General features: G+C 44.7%; 1 protein-coding gene across 1 annotated transcript in view; it reads left to right on the top strand.

Moving 5' to 3' along the window:
- Positions 1-15,824: 15,824 nt before the first annotated feature.
- Positions 15,825-24,873, top strand: part of LOC309549222 (uncharacterized protein) — a 29,093-nt gene continuing 20,044 nt past the window's right edge. Inside the window, exon 1 of the mRNA XM_082249337.1 lies at positions 15,825-16,574. Coding sequence (XP_082105463.1) covers positions 16,128-16,574 — 447 coding nt within the window. The 5' untranslated portion in view covers positions 15,825-16,127. The remainder of the gene's footprint in view (positions 16,575-24,873) is intronic.

The following is a 24,873-nucleotide window of genomic DNA, read 5'->3' on the forward strand; positions in this document are numbered from 1 at the left end:
CTCCACCCTTTTGCCATGTTGGGCGATCACTTCTCCCCTTGGGCAACTGTAATTCTTCCCCCGCCATGCTGCTGCGCTGCAAACATTTGGGAAATAGTTGCAAAGCGGAATATGTCACTTGCTAGACATACATTCGCCCACCTCAATTGCACTAGGGCCTCCACTGTACTTCTCTTGCCCAAAGCCAGCTGCCCTCTCTTGCTCAGCAAGAGCAGCATCCCGCCACCGACTGCACGGTCGATACTCCTTTTCTTTGCCACACACGTGCACTTAACATCTTCCATACTAGCTCCAGGACTAGCTCCACAGCCCTCCTCGACATGGCCGACTACAATCCCCACAGTATGTGTGCACCAGCCATAAAGAATAAATGTCCTGCTACCAAGTGCACGGTCAACATTCTTCCACATAGCTTACACCACCACCCGGCCCCTGGCACCTCTCTTTCCGTGCCCCTGGCCTCCATTTTCACCGTCCACACTAGGACCTCCGGCGTTCACTCCTCCGTCCTTCCCTGGACCCTTGACACCATTTTCACCATCCACAGGGACTTCTTGCTATCAGGCAGTGGCTGCATGCACGCATCCTGACATACTTGTCTCCTGCTCCCCAATTCCTGACAGCAGAATACATCTCATAATCCATATGATGAGTCTTGGTCACTTTACAGTCTTTCTTGGAGCATTTTCATTGCCATAAACATCCCTCTCTGTGGGCCCCTAGCCTCAGTCCACTCTCCCTGCCTCCCGCAGTTGCAGTCACACACCTGGCCTGATGCTGATGTAGCAGTTCCGGACACAAAAATTGATTTTTTTGGACTTTTTCTTGTGCCGTCCCCAATGGGAACTGGCCCAGTAGCTAATGGCAAAATCCCGGACGAGCCCCCAAATGTAGCAAGGTTTCCAGGCCTGTGGCCTGATGTGGGTCTGCCATTAGAACCGGTACTCTCTACAGCCCATGTGAGCTGTGGCCCTGGGTGTGATAACTGAAGCAGCGACAACTCCGCCATCTTTGTTTGTGTTTTTTATTTGATTTAAAGGGGATGGGAGAAGGGAATGAGTGGGATACTCCTTGCGGCTCAAACTAATTACACGTGGGACTTTGTTACTGAAAAATGCCCGTTGGCGCTTCCTTGACACCAGTCGGCGACAGCCAATGCTCACTGACTCTTAGAACTCTCTGTGTAGCCGAAGAAGTGTTGAATCCCTGACTTATAGTCCTGTAGATCCAAGACTGAGAGCTGTAGACTCCTGACACTGCTGTGCTGTGGAAGTCACTGAATACTGTCCCCCGCTTGGTACAGCTTGAGGTAGTATCTTGTAGAACTTTGTGTAACTGTCGCTTCACTGACACTCTCTGTACAATTCAGGGCCCAGACTGCCGGTACCCCCTTTACAACTTCAGGGTTCTCTACCTAGGCACCCCCTTTACAGCTAGCTGACACTGGATCCCAGAACCTCTTCCGGAGTGGTCCCCTCTAACACTTCAGGCGAACCCCCAGGGGCAATCCTCACGACCTGTGTAGGCTTTCCTGGGACTGGACCCCTCTCTCTCCGCAGCCTCTCAGCATACCGGATCCCCTCAGCTCAACTCAGCACTCTCTGGATACTCAGGCGACACCCCGAGACATCCACCTTCCTCAGACAGGAGGAGACAGCCGCACTCTCCTTCCTGGGACTCTGCTCTCACCAAAGACAACCTGTCATGCACTTCCCCCAGACTTATACCCACTCCCAGAATCCTTTGCAGCCTAATCTGCCTTCTGGGTTAGTTTCAAGCTGGGATGTGTCCCCTGATTAGGCTTCCCACACTGCCCTATGAGAAACCTCTCACAGGAGCCAGTGGGGATACTTCTCCCCTCAGCAGGCACATCTGGAAGTCCTGACACCCTACCTAACAAATCACAGCCCTGCTGTTAGGCAGACAAGGACCACTATACATTTTACCTAGCACCTACCTGTAGGGTGCTACACATACAAATAAGGAAATTCTTCTATTGAAAATTTCCCAACTTGCATGACCACATAAAGCAGAGCTGTGCGCTTTATGTCTTTGAATCATACCAATCCAATTTCAGTTAGGAAACTGATGATAATACTGCTGGAATAAATATCTCAACACAAAAGGAAGACCACCTACACTGCGCCTGTTCTATGTGATTATCTGAAGGATGAAGAGTAAAGGTTATAAAAACCATAAAAGGAATCAATTAATGGAACCCATTGTTGCACAAAGACAAAGTTATTAAAAGAATCATTGTTAGGAGCTGTAGGCCAGCGTTGTATAGTTAAAGCTCTTACGTAACTGTTTCCATTGCAAAGCACTACTCACTGGATACAGTACAGCTAGCCACATTTATGAAAGCTATTTCAGAGGAAAAAAAGGTGCCATGGCAGTTAGTTTTATTTCAGCTATTATTTTTCTACTGTGGGACATATTTTCAAAGCATTGGATGTGACATTCACCAAACATTCACTGGTGGTGAATCAATCACTGTCAACCACTGTAATTTAAAACACCTGCAGTAAATATCTCTCTTTAGAAGTATGCCCAAGTATTCAATTATTATTAATGTAGCGCACCCTCTAAGGAGCCGCAAGTAAACTGGTATCCCCCACCCTGCACAACCGGGCACACCCATCTTCACAGGCACATTTGAGTCAGAGAACAGTCCGTGACTTTTTTTTTTTGTTATTTATTGAGGGTAATAACTTGGATAGGGATGGGAGGTTATGGGATGCCCATTTGACTTCAACAACAAACTTCGGGGACAACTCTTCCTATATACAGTCTCTATGTACAGCTCCACTTCTTCACTCACTTGCTGGCAGAACCCAACTGGATTCAGTCAGATTAAAGCAATGGCCCATTTCAGGCAGGAACGCGAGGCCCCTTGGCTGTGTGGCAGAATTTTAGTGTCCAGCTTGCATCACTCCTGTGGCTACTAATCCTAGCACCACCTCTTCAGGCACTGCCAACCCACCTGGCTGCAGCTGCCTATTTCACTAGCCCTCCAGGCTTCCTTTTCCCCACAGTCCCTCCAGACTTACACTCAACAGCCCACCCGACTGACTCTCAGGAGATCCCCCAGATGTGCTGACCTGCTCCTGCTATCCTCGTGCCTCCAGGAAGGGCTTCCTCTGTGTATATTGGTAGGATCCTTCCGGCATCTGAGCCCCAGGCCTGAGGTCAACCCCCTCACAGTCAACCCCCCCCCCAGACTAGGGGGCACCCTTAAGGGCCACCAACAGCCCCATCAGCACTCCATTTCCATCTTCCACCTGACTGTCCCTCCCTGGCATGACTATTTATGAGGTGGCCTGCCCCCTGCCAGCCTTTTACTGGGGATTGCCTGATGCCCTCATAAATTTTCCAAGCAGTTCCTCCTAACCTCCACCTATTATGTCTAGAACATTCTCCAATGTCCCAGAAAACAGGGGAAGGCACCAGAGAAGCCGCTAGGATGAGTTACCCAGCCCTGAGTCACTGAACCCTGACCCCCATTTTCCAGCTCAGGCTTGGCCCTGAGACAAAACAATTTTTTTTTATCTACACTAACAATAAGTCAGTCTACATCTAGCACACTAAAGGGTGTTTCATGGACAACATCTATGTTTTTGTTTTGCTTATGTTCTTATTGATAGGAGTTGGGCTATCACGATAGATATACTCTTAGTGCACAGGAAAACTTAAGGTATGATTTTCTTTTCCAGGTGTACAGATATGTTTGTGCTGTGTACTCTGGGCCAGCCTTCTGCCTCCTGTATGGAGGTCGAAAAATGCTAGTATGCGCTTCAAGGTTGCAATCAACTTCAGCAAGAGGGAATGACATACCAGTTCCACACTAGTAATATGGAAAATAAGTCTAAAACATTCATCATTGCCTGCCCCTAAACTAGCATATGCCCAGCTTTTGTAGGAGTCAGCTTTGCTTTAAATCACTGGACAGGATGGGGCACTGTAAGAGTACAGAATGAACTAGTTGCTTTGCACTCTTGCAATAAATGACTAGTTCTTTTTAGTAAAACAGTGCAAAGATATAGCTTTACTGCGGTCACATAACTTTTTTTTAAAACACTTTTGAAAGACCTATTCTTATTTTATTGCAACTAAATGCTACACTGGTGAGTTGTGAGTTGGTGAATTTTGCTAGTCTGCAAGAGATGGGGGGTGTGGCTTGATGACGGACAGAGCAGCAACTTGAAACAGGAGCTCTGGTTTTCCCTAATAGTCCTGCACGGCATCCTGCAGCGAAAATACCTGAGACGTTTCCAGTGTCCTCGTCACTTCGGGTGCACATACGTCATGGAACAGCTGAGCAGGTTACCATTGCGCATGCTCAGAGGTCCGGAGGGTAGGGAATTTTCACGGGGTAGTGTGTTGTAACGTTACACCGCATCAGCTGTTGCCGCGGTTACATTAAAACATCTCGGCTGCAACATGAAATCATCTCCGCTCCTACCCCTATCACTTCCCTACTACATGTAAAAGCGGTGGGTCTATGAAAATATAAATCACGGAGATCTCAGCTCCGTGATTTTTATTTTCATAGACCCTGCTGCTTTAAAATTTAGTAGCCGAGATCAGGGAAGGGGTAGGAGCGGAGATGATTTCATGTTGCAGCCGAGATGTTTTAATGTTACCGCGGCAACAGCTGATGCGGTGTAAAGTTACAACACACTACCGTGAAAATTCCTTACCCTCCGGAAATCTGAGCATGCGCAATGGTAACCTGCTCAGCTGTTCCATGACGTAGGTGCGACGTAGGTGCACCGGAAGTGACGAGGGAAGAGAATTTTCACTGGTAGGGTTTTTTCACGGAACACCTGGTACCCTTCTGTGGCTCCAGAATGTTAAAGATTGGCATGACCACGGCTCCCTCAGCAGCAAAACCGCTGGCCCAGTCCCAGATGCAAGATAGAGCAGAAGCCTCTGCGCTGTTTCCCTCCACGCTGCCACTACTGCCTTCCTCTCACACTGACTCCTCTACCATGGTGAGTGAGCTATCTCTGCACTCCCCTGACTCACAGCCCAGTACTCCTGTGGCTTTGGATTTTCCACCTGATGTGGATATTGAGTGTGTCCCTGCTTCTCAATCTGCTGAACCTACTCTGACCCAAATTATGCTGGCAATACAAGATTGTAAAACCTTCCTTACTACTCAAAGAGAAACCATCAATGTTGGTTTCTCTCTCTTGAAGCCAGATGTGCAGAATCTGCGGGAGAGGATGGGGGCAGCTGAAGAATGCATTAGTTCCTTAAAGCAGGGGTCCTCAACTCCGGTCCTCGGGGCCCACTAACAGGCCAGATTTTAAGGATTACCTTGGGGAGATGCAGACTAGAATACTGCAATCACGCTCTGCTAATGATGAAATGGCAGCTATTGAGACCAAATTGGATCACTTAGAAAACCGTTCCCGCATAAATAATCTTCGCTTTGTGTGCTTTCCTATTTGGAGGGTGCTCAACTGGAGCAGTTTTTTTGCACCTGGTTGCGGGACATGATTGATGGATTCCTTGCCTCCCACTTCTGTTATCGAATGGATGCATTGTACGCCCCCACACCCTCCTCCATCGGGCTCCCCTCCGCGCTCCATAATCACGCAAATTCTCAATTTCCAGGATAAAGTGACCATCCTTCGTCTGGCTAGAGCTAAGGGGATAATCAGCTACAACAGTAATGCTCTTTCTTTTTACTCTAATTTTTCTGTGGAAGTGCAGCGTCGGTGTGCTTCCTTTGTGGCTGTAAAGGATCGCCTCAGACAACAAGGCTTGTAATACGCTCTGCTTTTTTCCAGCCAAGTTACGTGTTACCTGTGAAGGAAAAGCTAATTTCTTTGCCACTCCTCAAGAAAACCTATCCTGGCTGGATGACCATTTTGGGCCGCCTTCTAGACGACGATGCACTTGATCTGCAGCCTTTCTAGCATCCACTCTACTTTAGTGCTTTTACCAACTGCACTTACATGTAAGTCCTTTTTGGATTGAGCTACTCCTTGATCTATAATTACGCCACCTTCGGTATCCTTTTGCACCAGTTTTGCCTTTGCGTTATAATACACCTGTTGACGGGGTTATTGTTTTATGTTCTTTGTGACTTTCACTCGCATTGATACTCCTGTCTGATGCTGCACTGTTGGTGTGACATGCCTAACTTTTACTTCAGTTGAACTGCTGGATTTAACATTGGATTTGGAAACTGCTACTACTGTTCTCCTGTGGCATTACTTGCCATAGTTTTGAGGAAATCTTTGGTCTTCGCGAAAAGACTACTGGTCATCACTACATTCCCTGACCTGTTCGATGGGTTACCTCTGGCTTTTTTTTGTTGGTGTAAATACAAAACAAAGAAAGGGCGCACCAGCCTAGCGCATTATCCTCAGCGAGTTTATTGATAATAAAAGGGTAAAAATCAGCTACTCACAAACATACAAGCATTTCAATTCCATAGAGCAGCATCTTTACAGGAGTCCAATATCTCGTAAAAGTGGTATTTGAGTTCTCTGTGATTGGGATGGATGAGCGGGGTACTTTTGTGGCTTGCATGTGGTTTTTCTTTTTTGTCTCCCCTGTTCTCACTTTGCTATATGTCTGATATTCCCTCAGGAGGGAACACTCCAGGTGCTGTCACAATATTTTGTGCTTATATACTGTTGTATTTATTTCTAATGTCTGCAGCATTGAAAATTGTGTCCTGGAACACTAGAAGGTTAAACTCTTCTCAAAGCAATCTCTGGTTCTTTCCTTTTTAAAAAAAAAGCATAGGCCCCATATTGTATGCCTCCAGGAAACTGCCCGCACTGGCTCCAGACTACTAGCCCTTAAACCTCATTGGATTGCCCAGTCCTTTCACGCCACTCATACCTCCTACTCCCGTGGAGTATCTATCCTGCTGGCTAAATCACTTGCTATTAATATTGTTCAAGTATCTACTGACCCAGAAGGGAAGTTTGTTATACTTACCCTACAGATTGCTGCTGTCATACTATAGTTAATCATTATGTTCCGCCTTTCTGGATAGATCTGCTGACTTTGTTGTCCCTTAAGGTTTTGGCTTTACCTTCAGTGCTGTGCTAGACCCTGTTGTGGATCGCTTGGGAGGTGGTGGAAGATAAAATCAAAGGTTTCTTGACTGAGCACAAGTTTATGGTTTTACAGAGGTGTGGAGGTGGAAGCAACCAGATGCCCAACAGTACTTCTGCCACTCTGATTCTTTTCATACCATGTCCTGTATAGATCTGGCCATTGTTACTCCTATTACTTTTCCCTTGGTGTAAGCTGTCTCCTATCTCCCCAGGGGAACTTCTGACCATGCACTCCTCCAGCTAGAATTCCAACCACTCCCGCATAGGTCCCACTATATAGCGTTTAAACTCACAATGGCTGGAAGATAAAGTGGTACAGGGGGACTGTATTTAAGGTATTGCGGATTACTGGAATATGAATTTAAATACTACTAGCTCTTCCGCATAGTGGGAGGCCTTTAAGACCACCCTACGCGGAACCTTTATATCCACTACTGGTATCCTACAAAAAAATACCCAAATTCATACGGAGAACTTGGAGGAAGTTATACTTCGGGCGGAGGGAAGTTGCACTACTGAGACTACCTTATCTAATAAGGAGCTATGGTTGCATAAATGTAAGGAGTAGGAGCTCAGACTCTTGGATGTTACATAAAAAAGGTGCTTTACACTACCCACAAATTTATCTGGCTAGACCAGATTGGGTTCCCATTTTTATTCCTCGTATCCATTTATCTACTGGCCTAACATGAGGTTGAGGTTCTGGATGTTTTCATGGTTTTTTTTTTTAATCCTCTCTATACCTCTATTGTTTCTTATACAGATCAACAACTGTTATATATATATATATATATATACATATATATGTCACAAATATCTCTCCCCTCATCGTCAGCACATAAGAGGGAGGAGTTGAATGCACCTAGTTCCCTGAAGGAAATTACGGTAAGCTTGCCATCTTGCAACTGCCTACTCATAAGACCGCAGACCTTTGCATTGTTGATTGGCCCCTTTCTCCATCGCACATTTACTGAGGTGCTAAGAGGCAGGCGTTCCTCCCCATCTATGCGAGAAGCTCTGATTGTCCTTCTTTTAAAGCCACAAAAGAACCCTCTTAACTATGACTTGCACGGGCCTAATTCTTTACATAATGTGGACATAAAAATTCTGGCAAAGGTCCTGGCAAATCGTTTAAGTACAGTGGTTGTGAGATTGGTTCAGGGAGACCAGGGTGGTTTTATACCAGGTTGTTCTGCTAGAATGAACATTCATAGACTATTTCAGAATTTACAATATCGACATGACTGCCCAGGGGCAAAGCCCAGGGCAAGCCAAGTAATTTTCGCCCTCTAAACCGGGGACTTTTAGCACTCCTTCCACTAGTACAGTAGTTCTGACCTACTTGATTCCTACACTGACCACTAATCTGACCTACTCGATTCCTACACAAACTTACCTAACCATTACACTGACCTACCTGCCCACTACACTGACCTACCTGCCCCCTACACTGACCTACCCGCCCCCTATACTAACGTACCTAACGATTACACTGACCTACCTGACCCCTACACTAACTTACCTAACCATTACTCTGACCCACTTGACACCTACACTGGCCTACCTGACCCCTACACTAACCTACCTAAACCCTACACTTAGCTACCTGATCCCAACACTGACCTACCTGACCCCTATACTAACCTACCTCACAATTACACTTACCTACCTGAACACTACACTGACTTGACACCTACACTGACCCACCTGACACCTATTTTGAACGGTTGTGACCCATATAACTAAGGATCCCTGGTCGCAGTCACCTATCAACCCCCTTTGGTATAACCCTGCCTTAGGTGAACCTGGCTCTTTACCAGATCCACGAATATGGGCATCTCATGGTATTAAATACCTAATGTCATCTTTTTCATGTACAATGCTTTAAAGCCTTCTCTGCCAAGAAATAAGAGTTTAGTTTACCTTTCTACCATAGGCATGCTCACAGGATGTGCCAGGCATGCCTGGGAATACCCTAATCACCCTGTGTGTCGCAAATTGCCCCTGTTTAATCCCCCGATATTTTACCAAAGCCTCCTAAAAGGGCCCCTAAAAAAACACCATCCAATGCCCTACTGACACCTTCCACTGCTCTATTGACACCGTCAATATAAATACACATGTACACACACATACAGTATGTGTTTAAGCTTTGAGGTGCACACCCTAATGCAATAAGCTGTGCATACCTATGCTTCCCACCAGCATATTACCAGCTACGTCATGCCATGTGAACACAATTTGGTTCACTAGATAATCCTGTCTGTATTACTCCTCTGGAAAAAAATGCTACGTCGGCCTTACCCTACTAAACTTATTTCTCACTACAACTCTGCACGCATGACTGATTCTAACCCTAGGTTTGCCAATGCTCAAACTAGATGGACTACATTGGATATATCCTTTACCGACTCTGACTGGTCCAAATTTAGGGACACTTACAAGCTTAACACCTTACTCTCATTAGGTTACATTAGATGGATCTAAGTCCAAAAGCTACCTAATTCAGAGGCTGTGGTCAGGTTGCAAATTTTATCCATTGCTTCTGGTCCTGTCACATAGTTCAGGGGTTCTGGGAGGAAGTGGGCTCCTTTTTCTCTTCTGCGTTGGGTCTTCTTAATGTTTTGCACCCTAAAAATGGACTCCTGGGAATATTTCAGGACCTGTCCTTTTCTAAATATGATAAACGTCTACTGCATATTTTGTTTTTTTATGCCAAAAAGGTAATTTTATTGTCTTGGAAGGGATCACACCTACCTGCATTATCCCACAGGCTTAAACATATTAATGCTTTTCTTAATTTAGATAGGCTCACTTCGGAACTGAGAAAAAAATATAAATTGTTTGATAAGCTGTGGGGCAGGTGGCTCTGCAGTCCACGCACTGTGCCCATTTCTTATCCAGACTATTAAAACATGTTTATTATGCTGTATGAATCTTTACAGTTTTGTATAGGAGTGTGTTGTCCTCTTACCTGAGTATTGTTTTAAAGATGACAGTGCTAGTAAACAGCGCAAAAAGGTTGTGAATGTTAGTTAATAATAGGATAATTACTAAATCCCCCTAAAAGTGCATCCAAAAAATTAGAGTGCATAGTGCAAAAAAACTGTGCAATAATGTGTGCAAATCTGAATCCAACACTTATAAATACACCATAAAAATACTGAAATCTATATGACATAAATAAATATATAGTAATATTTCACGTAAACGTCCATACACAGTGACAGAAAAGTGCTTCAGCAAGTAGCCAGTGAAAGAAGGTCCACAAAAGTGCTTAAGTGCTTATTTTTTCAGTCAGTTATTATTTTCATTGTTTTAAAGATGTATGTATTCATACTTCCTAATTATGAGACCCCCTTTTTTTGTCGTTTTTTATTTTTGGGGAGCTTTCTTGTGTATTTTCGTGAAAACTCAATAAACATATGTAGCAGGATTCCCAGCCTGCGTCACCGGGTGCAACAAAAGTACCTTTGTGCAGGTTTCCCCAAGTGTGAGCACTGAGACAATGACCAGTCCCGTATCTTTGGTTTTTTTTGGTATTTATTGAGAACTTGGATGGGAGAAGGGAATGAGTGGGATACTCCTTTGGCTCAACTATGTACAATTTGCTAGGGACAACTGAAAACTCTTCTTGTCGCTGACTTGACGCTGGCTAGATGCCGGTCAACACCGGTTGACGCTAGTTAACGCTGGCTTGCTGCCTGTTGACTCCAAACTGACCTTGCACTGCTTTCTCACATAAAGAAGTCCTTGTATAGCTCCCTTAAGCACTCTTTGCTGAGGTAGCTACTTGTGCTGCTACTGCACTGCTAAAACACTTCAGGGCCCACACTGGCACCCTCTTCCTCTCACTTATCTTCAGGGCTAAACACTGGCACCCCCTTTCTCTAAACCTTCTCCACAGGTTAGCTGGCTCCTGGATCCCTTTGACCTTCTGGAGTGGTCCCCTCTCTTAGGCATACCCCTGGGCAGTCTCAAGTACTCACAACATTGATGTTCCCCGGAACTTCTACCCAGCAGCTCCACTCGGTCCACAGCACTCTGGATCCTTCCTCCGCAGCTCAGCTCAACCTCCGTCCTCTAGGCCGACCGCCCAGGACAGTCTCACTTGCACTGACAGGAGGAGAGACATCCGTCACCCTCCTCCTGGGACTCTGCTACCCGCCAAAGACGCTGCATCATGTGCTCCCCTCAGACTTATACCCTATTCCAGGATAATTTGCGGCAGATTCTGCCCTCCGAGACACAAGCCCTGGTGTGCTATTGGTCAGGTTTCCTCCACTGTCCAATAAGAGCCCTCATTGGACACAGTGGGGAGACTCCCCAGACTCAACAGACACACCTGGAAACACATGACTGCCTAGCAAAAATAACCTGCAAAAGATTGCACATGAAGTATGATTTGCAACTGCAGTTTGCTAGGTTATATGGAAGCTGTGCAGAGGCAGGTCCTGCTGTCCTCCATTTTCATATCACACCACTCTCAGCAACTCTGCATTTTGAGTGCCTTCATTATTAGCAGAATCTTCGTTTTTTCTTTCTGAAGGCTCTGGCAATGTTAGTGCCCCAGGGCATTTTCCACTGTAACTTCAAGTACTGAACCAGAGAACACAGGGACATGTTTTTTAAGCCTAAGGGTAATTCCTAATAGTTAAATTATAAAGCACTGCACAAACTGTTGATGTTATATAAAACCTGTATAATAATAACTAATGAAAGAGGGCCTACCTTAGAATTTGGGAAATCGTGACATAGGTTACCATTAACTACATGATAAAAAAACAAATGAAAAGCTGAGAGCATTTTAACCAGTTCTGGACCGGAAGGATTTGCCCCCTAGATGACCAGGCCATTTTTTGCGATTCGGCACTGCGTTACTTTAATGGACAATTGCGCGGTCGTGTGACGATGTACCCAAATAAAATTGGTGTCCTTTTTTCCCACAAATAGATCTTTCTTTTGGTGGAGTTTGATCACCTGTGCGATTTTTTTCTTTTTTTTGCGCTATAAACAGAAAAAGCGACAATTCTGAAGAAAAAAAAAACAATATTTTTTACTTTCTGCTATATAACATTCCCAAACAAAAATGTTTTCATCCTTCTAGGCCAATTTTTATTTTGCTACATATTTTTGGTAAAAAAATCCCAATAAGCGTATTTTGATTGGTTTGCGCAAAAGTTATTGCGTCTACAAACTAGGGGAAAGATTCATGTCATTATTATTTTTTTATTTTTTCGGCCCACTGACTGACATTTTTGACACTATTGGGGGGACCAGTGACATTATTACAGTTATCAGTGCTAAATATATGCATAGTTATAATGACACTGGCAGGGAAGGGGTTAATCCAGGGGTGAGGGTTAAGTGTTAAGTGTGAGCCTAGGGGAGTGTTTTATAACTGTATGGGGGAGGGACTTGCCAAATGAACACAGAGACCTGTGATCCATTACAGGAGGATCAAAGGCGCTCTGTGATCATTTCAGAGAGAACAATAGTCTGCTGTGTTTACAACAGCAGACCATCGTTCTCTCTCAGCGGAGAGTGATCGCGTGGCCCGGTGCAAACGGCGCCGGCGGTCCCATGGATCGGCATCCCCGCTGCCTAGTGGGGGGCGGGTGCGCTCCCCAAGGAGGTACAGGTATGGCAATTCGTGCAGGCGAACATTGAAAGGGGGCACACTGATCTCTCTGCATTGAATGGGGGCACACTGATCTCTCTGCATTGAAAGGGGGCACGCTGATCTCTCTGCATTGAAGGGGGGCACACTGATCTCTCTGCATTGAAAGGGGGCCCACTGGTCTCTCTGCTTTGAAAGGGGGCACACTGATCTCTCTGCTTTGAAAGGGGGCACACTGATCTCTCTGCTTTGAAAGGGGGCACACTGATCTCTCTGCTTTGAAAGGGGGCACACTGATCTCTCTGCATTGAATGGGGGCACACTGATCTCTCTGCATTGAATGGGGGCACACTGATCTCTCTGCATTGAAGGGGGCACACTGATCTCTCTGCTTTGAAAGGGGGCACACTGATCTCTCTGCATTGAATGGGGGCACACTGATCTCTCTGCATTGAATGGGGGCACACTGATCTCTCTGCATTGAAGGGGGCACACTGATCTCTCTGCATTGAAAGGGGGCACACTGATCTCTCTGCATTGAAAGGGGGCACACTGATCTCTCTGCATTGAAAGGAGGCACACTGATCTCTCTTCATTGAAGGGGGCACACTGATCTCTCTGCATTGAAAGGGGGCACACTGATCTCTCTGCATTGAAAGGGGGCACACTGATCTCTCTACATTGAAAGGGGGCACACTGATCTCTCTGCATTGAAAGGGGGCACACTGATCTCTCTGCATTGAAGGGGGCACACTGATCTATCTGCATTGAAAGGGGGCACACTGATCTCTCTGCATTGAAAGGGGGCACACTGATCTCTCTGCATTGAATGGGGGCACGCTGATCTCTCTGCATTGAAAGGGGGCACGCTGATCTCTCTGCATTGAAGGGGGGCACACTGATCTCTCTGCATTGAAGGGGGGCACACTGATCTCTCTGCATTGAAAGGGGGCCCACTGGTCACTCTGCATTGAAAGGGGGCACACTGATCTCTCTGCTTTGAAAGGGGGCACACTGATCTCTCTGCTTTGAAAGGGGGCACACTGATCTCTCTGCATTGAAAGGGGGCACACTGATCTCTCTGCATTGAATGGGGGCACACTGATCTCTCTGCATTGAAGGGGGCACACTGATCTCTCTGCATTTAAAGGGGGCACACTGATCTCTCTGCATTGAAAGGGGGCACACTGATCTCTCTGCATCGAAAGGGGGCACACTGATCTCTGCATTGAAAGGGGGCACACTGATCTCTGCATTGAAAGGGGGCACACTGATCTCTCTGCATTGAAAGGAGGCACACTGATCTCTCTTCATTGAAGGGGGCACACTGATCTCTCTGCATTGAAGGGGGCACACTGATCTATCTGCATTGAAGGGGGCACACTTATCTCTCTGCATTGAATGGGGGCACCCTGATCTCTCTGCATTGAAAGGGGGCACGCTGATCTCTCTGCATTGAAGGGGGGCACACTGATCTCTCTGCATTGAAAGGGGGCCCACTGGCCTCTCTGCATTGAAAGGGGGCACACTGATCTCTCTGCATTGAAGGGGGCACACTGATCTATCTGCATTGAAGGGGGCACACTGATCTATCTGCATTGAAGGGGGCACACTGATCTCTCTGCATTGAAAGGGGGCACACTGATCTCTCTGCATTGAAAGGGGGCACACTGATCTCTCTGCATTGAAGGGGGCACACTGATCTCTCTGCATTGAAAGGGGGCACACTGATCTCTCTGCATTGAAAGGGGGCACACTGCTCTCTGCATTGAAAGGGGGCACACTGATCTCTCTTCATTGAAGGGGGCACACTGATCTCTGCATTGAAGGGGGCACATTGATCTATCTGCATTGAAGGGGGCACACTGATCTCTCTGCATTGAATGGGGGCACACTGATCTCTCTGCATTGAAGGGGGCACACTGATCTCTCTGCATTGAAGGGGGCACACTGATCTCTCTGCATTGAAAGGGGACACACTGATCTCTCTGCATTGAAAGGGGGCACACTGATCTCTCTGCATTGAATGGGGGCATGCTGGTCATTCTGCATTGAATGGGTGGCACGCTGGTCATTCTGCATTGAATGGGGGCATGCTGGTCATTCTGCATTGAAAGGGGGCACGCTGGTCTCTCTGCATTGAAAGGGGGCACGTTGGTCACTCTGCATTGAAGGGGGCACACTATACCTTGATTACTAAAGGCCCCTTTCACACTTTTGTGACCTCAAAGTCATGCAATTTTTTACAGCGTTTTTTGCCGCAAAGCAATGCCTATTACATTTTTCTATTTTCGCCCCCCCCCCCCCCCCCCAAAAAAAAAAATTTGCACCAGCCGCCACTGTGCACACGGCAGGAGGGAGGAGCCAGGAGTGCCCATGTGGGACACGAGAAGAGGAGGATCTGGGCTGCTCTATGCAAAACCACTGCACAGGGCAGGTAAGTATAACATGTTTGTTATTTAAAAAAAAAAAAAACCAAGGCTCCAGTATCACTTTTACTCCCAACTTCCCATCTGGGGCAGTGTTAATCACTACCTGCCTACAAGCATTAAGCTGCAGCAAAAGTTCCTGAGGAACTACATATCCCAGCTTTTCCCAAGCTCTGAACTTGCTGCTTTTCTCTGCTTGTCTCCAAGAGCATTTGTAAACAGACAAGGAGCAAAGATCTGTACCACTCTAGCTTAAGCTGGTCATACTTAGACAGATGAACTCATTTGGATATCACCCTTCTTCACCTAATGATCCTTACTTCAACCTTTCTCTTCATGACTGGAGTATGTAAATTCAAGCTCTAGAAATATTGAAATTATAACACGATTTGCTCTAAAACTGTTTTTATCACATGAAAATATTGACTTATGTATTGGCAGCTTGCCATGTGGCTTCCATATAGTTTTAATGTGTGTTTTTTTAAGAATTTATGGATGTTTTACATGTTGGTTATTATTTTAACTTCTGCATTTTTTCAGGTTACACCTAATTTCCTCTTTCTTTTAAAACTGAGATTCCTAGGTTTCACATTTTCCATGCTGTATTATTTTAGGATCCTTTCCCTGCTCCGCCTATTGGGCCAACACTCTTCTCTCCGAGTTAACTTTTTACTGCAGCTTCTGGCTTCAGTGCAAAGTGCCTCTCTTTCAGGCTGACTTAATATTTAACTCTAAGGGGTTGTGTGACTAAGAAGCTTGGAAGCCTGGAGCAGCACGAGAAAGAGGTGATGGGACTGTATACGCAAATTGAGAAATGCTCATTTTAAGCATTTTATCTACAAGGATTCATTAGGAGATGATGAAGATGATGGAAATATTTAACTCTTCCTCTGGTTTTTATAGAGATGCAAAAAATGGAAGGGAAATGACAGACTGCAAGAAGTAAAGTCACAGATCCTGTCCCTTAAAACAGGACAGCAACCTCCATCCGTTATGGGCAGCGGCAGCAGTAAGAGCAAGAGGAGAGCAATCAAGATCTGTAACAATCAATTGCTAGAACCGCCTGCTGCACCAATAGGTAGCAAGAAAACGGTCACCTGTGAACAGAAGAAAGAGGACAATAACAAAGAGACATCTGCAGAAGGAAACAGCGCTGCTTTAACTGAAAAGAACAGATTCGTACCAGTTGACCCAGATCTGAAGCTAATAGAAGATATCTTAGCAGAGTCTGAAGATTGTTTTTTTTGGCCAGCATCTTCGTTTACAAGGCAGATGGTGACAAGTTCTCAACATGCGAACACCAGCCACGGGTCACTGGTACAAGTTCAGCAGAATCAAAGTGCGAATAATAAGAATTTACAGACAAAAAACATAACATTGTCCGAGTGTGAAGAGTCTCAGAACAAATATCAAACAGAGAAGGACAGCTGTAACGCAACAGTAAGTAAAATGTGCGATGGGCTCCCTTCTGGCTGTGGGAAATCAGTTACAACAGGGCAACCTGTTAAAGGGTCTTGCATGCAGTTCCTAACACCCTCCAAAGGATGGTGCTTTATATTATTACATTATCTTAGTGTACGCAAAAGAAACTTTTTTCTTTTTTGATAAAGTGGTGAAGGGTTAAAACCTCCATCATATTTTTTAGCTTTTTATAAATATAATCGCGCCAAAGAAATGTTATAAAATTAAAATTAAGTATATAATTATTATGGCTCTTGCTGCTACAGGCCACTACTGGGCATATAAAGAGTATTGAATTACCACAATAGAATTTTAACTATGCGGTCAGCAGCGCAAGCTCTAGTGCTAATTATTAAACAGTCAGACACATTATAAAAAACACGTCAGAATACTGTGCAAAAATTATCATTATAGTGCTCTAAAAAAATAAATAAATGGTTGATGCAAAAAAAAAAAAAAAGGGATAAGAAAGCTTCCTCCTAAAACCAATGTGCACATTATATTGCAATATATTGTGATATATTGCAAAATGTTTATATAATAAATGTCCAAAGAAATGTCCAACAATAATTGTGTACTGGATCCTTTAAAGATATCAACCCAAAAAAGACGCAATCTTCCTGCCACAATGGCCAGATGCGTAAAACAGATTTATCCTGGGTATAGTGATGGTGTCACCCTCCGTGCTGAATATGACAGAAATTCCCACTCACCGTATGGTATTGATCCCTCTTACCATATGGAAAGTAGAGATCCAAGCAAGCTTAAATGGTCTCCGTGACCTATATGCAGGTCCCCAGCTTGTCCTCCTGATAGAGTTCCTCTGCAGGATAGATAATACTTATGATGATCCCAAAGAGAAAACACAAAAAAAGGGGAAGCAGGCTCCTCGTAGCATAGTATCGTTTAGACCTATTTATTGGATAAAAAGTATTCCCTTGTAGGGCCAATACATAAAAAAAATTAAAAGAAGAAAGTGATAAAAATGCTCCCGTGCAGTTTCCTGTACAACACCGGAGAGCGGTACAACACCAGAAGAGCCAGCAGCGGCATGCGTTCTAGCTAATACAAAACGAGGCGACGTGCGTCCCAGCTTGACGCGTTTCATCATAAACATGACGTCTTCCATTATAAATATTATCTATATATTTATTAGACAAGCATTTTGCAATATATCACTTATGTGCACATTGGTTTTAGGGGGGGGGTGCTTTCTCTTCCCTTTTTTTGCACCAACCATTAATTTATTTCTCAAGAGCACTATAATGATAATTTTTGCACAGTATTCTGACATGTTTTTTTTAATGTGTCTGATTATTGTTATTAATTGGCATTATAGCTTGCGCTGCTGACCGCATTGTTAAAATTCTATTGCAGTAATTCAATAATGTTTTTTTCTGCCTGTGGCCTAGAATTCACCCTTTTACTTGTCCTGGTGACTCTGGATGAGTTTGGGCTTGGTCCCAACCAGGAAGTTAGCTGTCATTGCTGAGCTAATGAGCTATGGACTGGAGATTCCCCACCCTGCAGCTGCATATATATAAGCAGTAGGAATGCTCATAACAATATTGATCTAATATAGCCATATGGCCATATTGGGTCAATGACAGCTAACTTCCAGGTTTAGACAAACTTGTGTTTGGACTGAACCAAAGCCAGAACACAAGCTCATCACTCCTGCTGACCATAGTCACCAAGACAGAAAGTTTGGCAAAGTCAAACATATAAGAGTTGTCATCAGAGCAAGAGGTGAGGGAAGATCAAATGTTATGGTGACAACTGTCTCAGGGGAGAATTCCCCTCACTTTGAGGGGATTTCTTCCCATTTCCATCTTTAGGACAGGGAGAGAAGGTAAATCTCTCCAGTGGGTCACATAAAACAAAAGGTAACTTTATAGTGCTTTAAAACCCTTTGGTACTCTGTCCAAAACTTTAAAAAATTGTCAAAGTTTTGGCTATACATATACTTTACAATTTGTATTTAAAACATGAATGAAGACAAGCCTGTAATTATAAAGCCTGACTCTGCTCAGAATTGCTATTTCAGTTTTGGTTTGCGAATCACTGTTAGCATTTGCTTTTATTGGCTACTGCAGTGGCAAGATTTGTCTCACCCTCACCCATAAAGTCATAATCATTGTGTCACTTGTTCGCAGCTCCGCATTTTTTTCAATATTCTGCATAATAAGAATTCCAGCCTCCTAGACTATAGAAAAGACCTGGGGACTTTCCGGTCTTTGGGCAGCTTTATGATAACCTGGCAGCACCACCGGATCGGATACCGGGCTTCCCAATCACACGGGAGAACCTGTAGAGGTGGCGGATATCCCCTCCTACCACCTGTAAAAGCAATTCAGCCACTAATCAGCCGCTAGGATTTCTTTTAGATTAAAGAGCATCGCTGGCTATAAAAAAAAAAGAAAAACCTGGGTATGGCATACAACTGCAGCAGAAACCCCAGTATAACCACTTGAACACAATCACATACATGTATGGGATTGTGCTGCAAGTGCTTAAAGCGGAGTTCCGGCCACAAAATCGACATAATCGATTTTGGGCCATCCGCTTGCTTTTGGTCACCTGAAAAAGAAATGGATATTTTCGTTTTTTTTTTTTTTTGTTTACTTACCTTGTTATTGAAGAAAAATATTCCTGTGCGGGCGCTCATTCCTTGCTAAACAGCTTCTGGACATGCCCAGAAGCTGTGGAGGGATGACGCGCCCGCACCGGAAGTGACGAGCGGGGCCGGTGCAGGCGCATTCTGGGAGAAGAGGACACGGAAGATGACGCAGAAGAGGACGCGCTGGCTTCAGCTGCTCACATCCGAGATGGCAGCTCTGGAGAAGAAATTTTCAAGGTAAGTATTTCTTCTAAAATGTAAGTGCAACCCGGGACAGTACAGAGGCTATCCATTGTGGAATATACTAGCCCTGACTGTCCCGGGGGTATTTTTATTGAAAAAAACATTTTCGTGGCCGTAACTCCGCTTTAAGTTAGAATACTGTATACAGCTGGAAATTGAACGTTTGCTGGCACATCACCAGTTTGACCTGAATCTGAATCACTCTGATTCATCCCAGAAGCCCTAAAGAGAGAAGGGGGAAAAGAGTGGGGCTTTTAAATCCCCAGACTACTGCACTGGCTGCATGGGCAGTGACAGCTAATCACCCACAGAGGTAAGTGCAGTGAAGACCGGGATGGAGGGGGGTGCTGCGGAGGGTGTATGGCGCTAGTTCACTTTTTAGTTTTTTGTAAAAAAGTGAACTTACACTGTAAGTGTGAAAGAATGTCTACATTCTGGAGTTTGTCTCTAGAGAAAGCAGCAGGCTGGTGTTGAATGTATTTGTGCGTTGACTTACAGCATCACCTTGTGGTGACAAAAGACACCAAATCTGTGATGGGCAGATAATTGTGGTGCCTTTAGTATATATGTAATTCAATACAGGTGAAATGTCAGCTTGGCTGAAAAGTCTGCCTTAATGCTTAGAAAATATAGACCCTAATACTGGCCATACACTTAACAACAAATGAATTATAGCACATTTTAGTCCAACTCAACTGGATATTCTGCTAGGACTAAATGTTTGTTCAAACCACCCATTTAGTGCAGATGACTGCTGAAATTCTTTTGTTCAAACAATTTTATCCTTATATTGAAAGGTCATACTGTTAAGTATATTGGCAGTGTTAGACATTAAAGACTTCCATTGTTCTTAAAGTGGTAATAAACCCAAAAGCAGAACTGTATTGTATTGCAGCTTATCAATTCTTAAGCCCTGTACACACGGGCCGAATGCAGGAGCAGGGCCATCCCTACCATGAGTCCCACTGGACCCAGGCAAAACTTTAAGAGGGGCAGCAAATTGACACCCAAGGTTATATTTTTCAGCAGTTTTTTGTATCATCAGTTTGCGGCACCTTTACGGGTGGCATTTCACTATCACATACTGCCGCCTGTAGTGCAAACTGATGAGTATGAGGAGGCGGAGTGTCTCCTCCTGGGAGCGTCTCTCACGTAATGAAGGTGTGCGCAATGACAGACATCAGACACCAGCGCACTCCGTCTCACGCAGGGCAGGCTGGATCTTCTAGGGCAGTGGCCGCAGCAGACACAGTAGTGACACTAGGACTGAGGACAGACATGGGTGTTTAGTGGACTGGTCTGGTAGTGAGTTATGGAAAAGTCCTTTATTTCTCAACTTCCTTTAACCCCTTCATGCCTTTTTCTGACATTTGTTGCTTAAAAATTAAAATCAGTACTTTTTGCTAGAAAATTACTTAAAACCCCCAAACATTATATTTCTGTTTTTAGCAGAGACCCTGAAGAATAAAATGGCGATCGTTGCAATATTTTATGTCACATGGTAATTGCGCAGTGGTCTTTCAAATGCAATTTTTTGGAAGAAATGCACTTTTATAAATTAAAAAAACAAAAAAACAAAACAGTAAACTTAATGTGAAAGATGATGTTATGCCGAATAAATAGATACCTTACATGTCATGCTTTCAAATTGCGCACACTTGTGGAATGGGGACAAACTACGATACTTAAAAATCTCCATAGGCGAAGCCTGAAAATTTTTAATGGTTACCTGTTTAGAGTTACAGAGCAGGTCTTGTGTTAGAATTATTGCCGATCGCGGCAATACCTCACGTGTGGTTTGAACACCATTTACATTTGTGGGCGCAACTTACGTATGCGTTTGCTTCTGTGCACAAACATGGAGGGACGGGGTGCTTTAAATTTTTTATTTTTTTCCTTATTTATTTTATTTTATTTATTTTTACACTGTCCCTTTAAAAAAAATTTTTTGATAACTTTTATTGCTGTCACAAGGAATGTAAACATCCCTTGCGACAGTAATAGGCAGTGATAGGTACTCTTTATGAAGAAATCTGGGGTCTAAAAGACCCCAAACCCCTCCTCTGCACTTAAAAGCATTAAAAACGCCAAGTTTGGCTGTTTTCAATGCTGTCATTTTTTTAAAATCTGGCACCTTTAGGGCTCCAGTACCCGGAAGTGAAGTCATGACCCCCAGGTACGGCGGTTCGTGCAGCCGAGCCAGCCTGACGCAGTATATCTGCGGCGGGGCAGTTGGGAAGTAGTTAAAGTGATGCAGTGCCATATCGCAAAAAAATGGCCAGGTCATTAAGGGAGTAAAACTTTCCGGTCCAGAAGTGGTTAATCTGTACAATATTTGTCCAAAAAAAAATCAGAAAAGAGCAATAAAACGCATGCTCGGAAACTAAAGAATACAATGTAGCACATTACATCACTTCTAAAGTTGTATTCTGCCGTACGAGAACTTTTTAAAGTCTAGTAATCTCTTCATTTTTGATATAAAGCTAGCATGCAAAAAAAAAAAGGTACTGTCATTCTTCATCATCGTATGTACTAGGCTTTAATCAGCAACACGCTGCCCTTTTATCATTATCACAAACCTGTTCTGTTCTAAATCTTCCCCTTCTGCTGGATGGGATGATAATCTAATGTCCACGAGACTGCCTGTTCATGCTGTCAGCCAAAGTGCTTCTGGGAAAAATAGTGGCAGGTTAAAAATCCATGTCTGATCACTTTAATGTTTGCTGTGATAAGCCAACATCAGAAATGTTTGCAATGTGCCCACTACATGGGCCTAAACGTGAGTTGTCACCCACTGTGACTTGTAATGTTTAGGAAAAGCCCAGAACAGATGCAGGCATATGCTCAATCCGAGCACCCACTAGTGTCTATGATCTGCTTTAAAAAAGAGACAGTCTTTCAGGGAAAAGCAACAGATTCTCTTGAAAGAACAACCACCCACTGATTCTTCTCTGCACTCTCTTGCTGCTCCATTCCTCAGTTTGAGCCAGGGGTCCAAAACCTTTTAATAAAGTGACATTAAACCTTCAGGTTTTATTTTTTAAACTAAAATAACAAACAAGTTATATTTAGAGCCGGTTCACACTACCGCGACCTCTAAGTCGCCTCATAAGGGGCGACTTGTTAGCGCGACTTTCAGCGCGACTTCAGCGTGACTTCAGCGCGACTTGTATGATAGACGACTTTGTACGACTTTGTATTTGGCCAATCAGAATATAATGTGTTGTCATTTCCTCATTGCCCACCAACAAAAAGTTCTTAAAAATTGTTGTTTTTGATAGAGAGCCAATTATTGAAAAAAATTAAAAAAAAAAAAAAAAAAGAGATTTCTTTGGATTTAGTGTTTGGGGGGGGGGGGGTCTAAAAAGTGTACCTGTGAAGTTTCAGCTCTGTAGCATGCCCAGAACCAGAAAAAAAAGATCATTTTTCTTAGAATTTTTATTAGAGCAGGGATGGGGCTCCGCTCCTGTCACACCTGGGCGTTTTTGTTTCAGGCGTTTATTGGGCATTTTTTGGGCGTCTTTGGAGGCAGGCATGACATCTGAACTTCTGTATAGGGGTATATATACACACACACATATATGTATATATACACATACACACATATAGGTGTGAAAGGAGGGTAACACCATCCCTGCAAATAATTTCAGTAGTGCAGGGATAGGGTTCCGCTCCTTTCACACCTATATGTGTGTATGTGTATATATACATATATGTGTGTGTGTATATATACCCCTACACAGAAGTTCAGATGTCATGCCTGCCTCCAAAGACGTCCACAAAAAAGCCCAATAAACGCCTGAAACAAAAACGTCCAGGTGTAGCGGAACCACAACCCTGCTCTATTAATAATTCTAAGACAAATGATCTTTTTCTTATGGCGGCCACCCTGACATGGATGAGTTTGGTCACCCTGGCATAGCAGTCAGAGTCAGTTCACCCTAAACTACACTGTTACCCTGACACTTAACACTTTCCCTACAGAAACTAGATTATTGAATCTAACAATAGTGGTATATAGTACCCTAACTACACTGCATATCCCTTTCCTCACACTAAGTGTCCACCAGTGTCACGAATCAGTGTCCACCAGTGCCACTGCCCACCGGTGCCACGTATCAGTGCCACGAATCATTGTCCACCAGTGCCACGTATCAGTGCCACCTATCAGTGCCACGAATCAGTGTCCACCAGTGCCACCTATCAGTGCCACGAATCAGTGTCCACCAGTGCCACATATCAGTGCCACGAGTCAGTGTCCACCAGTGCCACGTATCATGGCCACGTATCAGTGTCCACCAGTGCCATGTATCAGTGCCACCTATCAGTGTCCACCAGTGCCACGTATCAGTGCCACGTATCAGTGCCACGAAACAGTGTCCACCAGTGCCACATATCAGTGCCACATATCAGTGTCCACCAGTGCCACATATCAGTGCCACATATCAGTGCCACGTATCAGTGTCCACCAGTGCCACATATCAGTGCCATATATCAGTGCCACGAATCAGTGTCCACCAGTGCCACGAATCAGTGTCCACCAGTGCCACGTATCAGTGTCCACCAGTGCCACTGCCCACCAGTGCCACTTATCTGTGTCCACCAGTGCCACTCACACAGACCAGGCAGAGATAATGGTATATAGGAACTGTAGGCATGGCTGCAATGTGGGGAATGCCTGGTTAATTTTCCTTCTTCTTCCTGGAAAGTCGGATCACAAGTCGCTTCAAATAAGATAAGGATCCGACTTGGAGGCGACTCCCATTGAAGTCTATTGGGACAAGTCGGATACAAGTCGCCTCAAAGTAGTACAGGACCCTTTTCTGAAGTCGGAGCGACTTGAGTAGTGCCAATTAAGACGGCTCTCATTGATTTACATTGCTTTTGTTATGTCAAGTGACTTGGGGCGACCTGAGGGCACACAAGTCGCCTCACAAGTCGCGGCAGTGTGAATGGACTCTTACCTGCTCTGTGCTATATTTTTGCACAGAGCAGCCCCGATCCTCTTTTTCTGGGATCCCTCGCTGGCGCCCCTGGCCCCTTCTCTTCAGCGGAGCACCCATGCCTGCTTGCTCTCCCCGCTGCCCAGTCTGTGTCTATTGACACAGATCGAGCGACTCGGCCCTGCCCCCCTCTCCCTTGTCACAGCATTTGGTCGACAGCAGCCAATGGGTGCCAATGGGAGCCAATGTCTGCCGCTGCTATAAATCTGCCCAATGAGGAGGGAGACATCACTGGATCGGATATGTCTCAGATAAAGGGGGGGCTCCTGCAACACAGAAGGTTTTCTTTACCGTAATGCATAGAATGCTTTAAGGTAAAAAACCTTGTGGCTTTAGAATCACTTTAAGCCCTGTGTCTGATGGTATTTGACCTTACTCAGGGTTTATGTCTTCCTCCCCCACCTTGCATGAC

This window comes from Pelophylax lessonae (genome assembly GCF_965119305.1).
Source record: "Pelophylax lessonae genome assembly, chromosome: 3".
Taxonomy (NCBI): domain Eukaryota; kingdom Metazoa; phylum Chordata; class Amphibia; order Anura; family Ranidae; genus Pelophylax; species Pelophylax lessonae.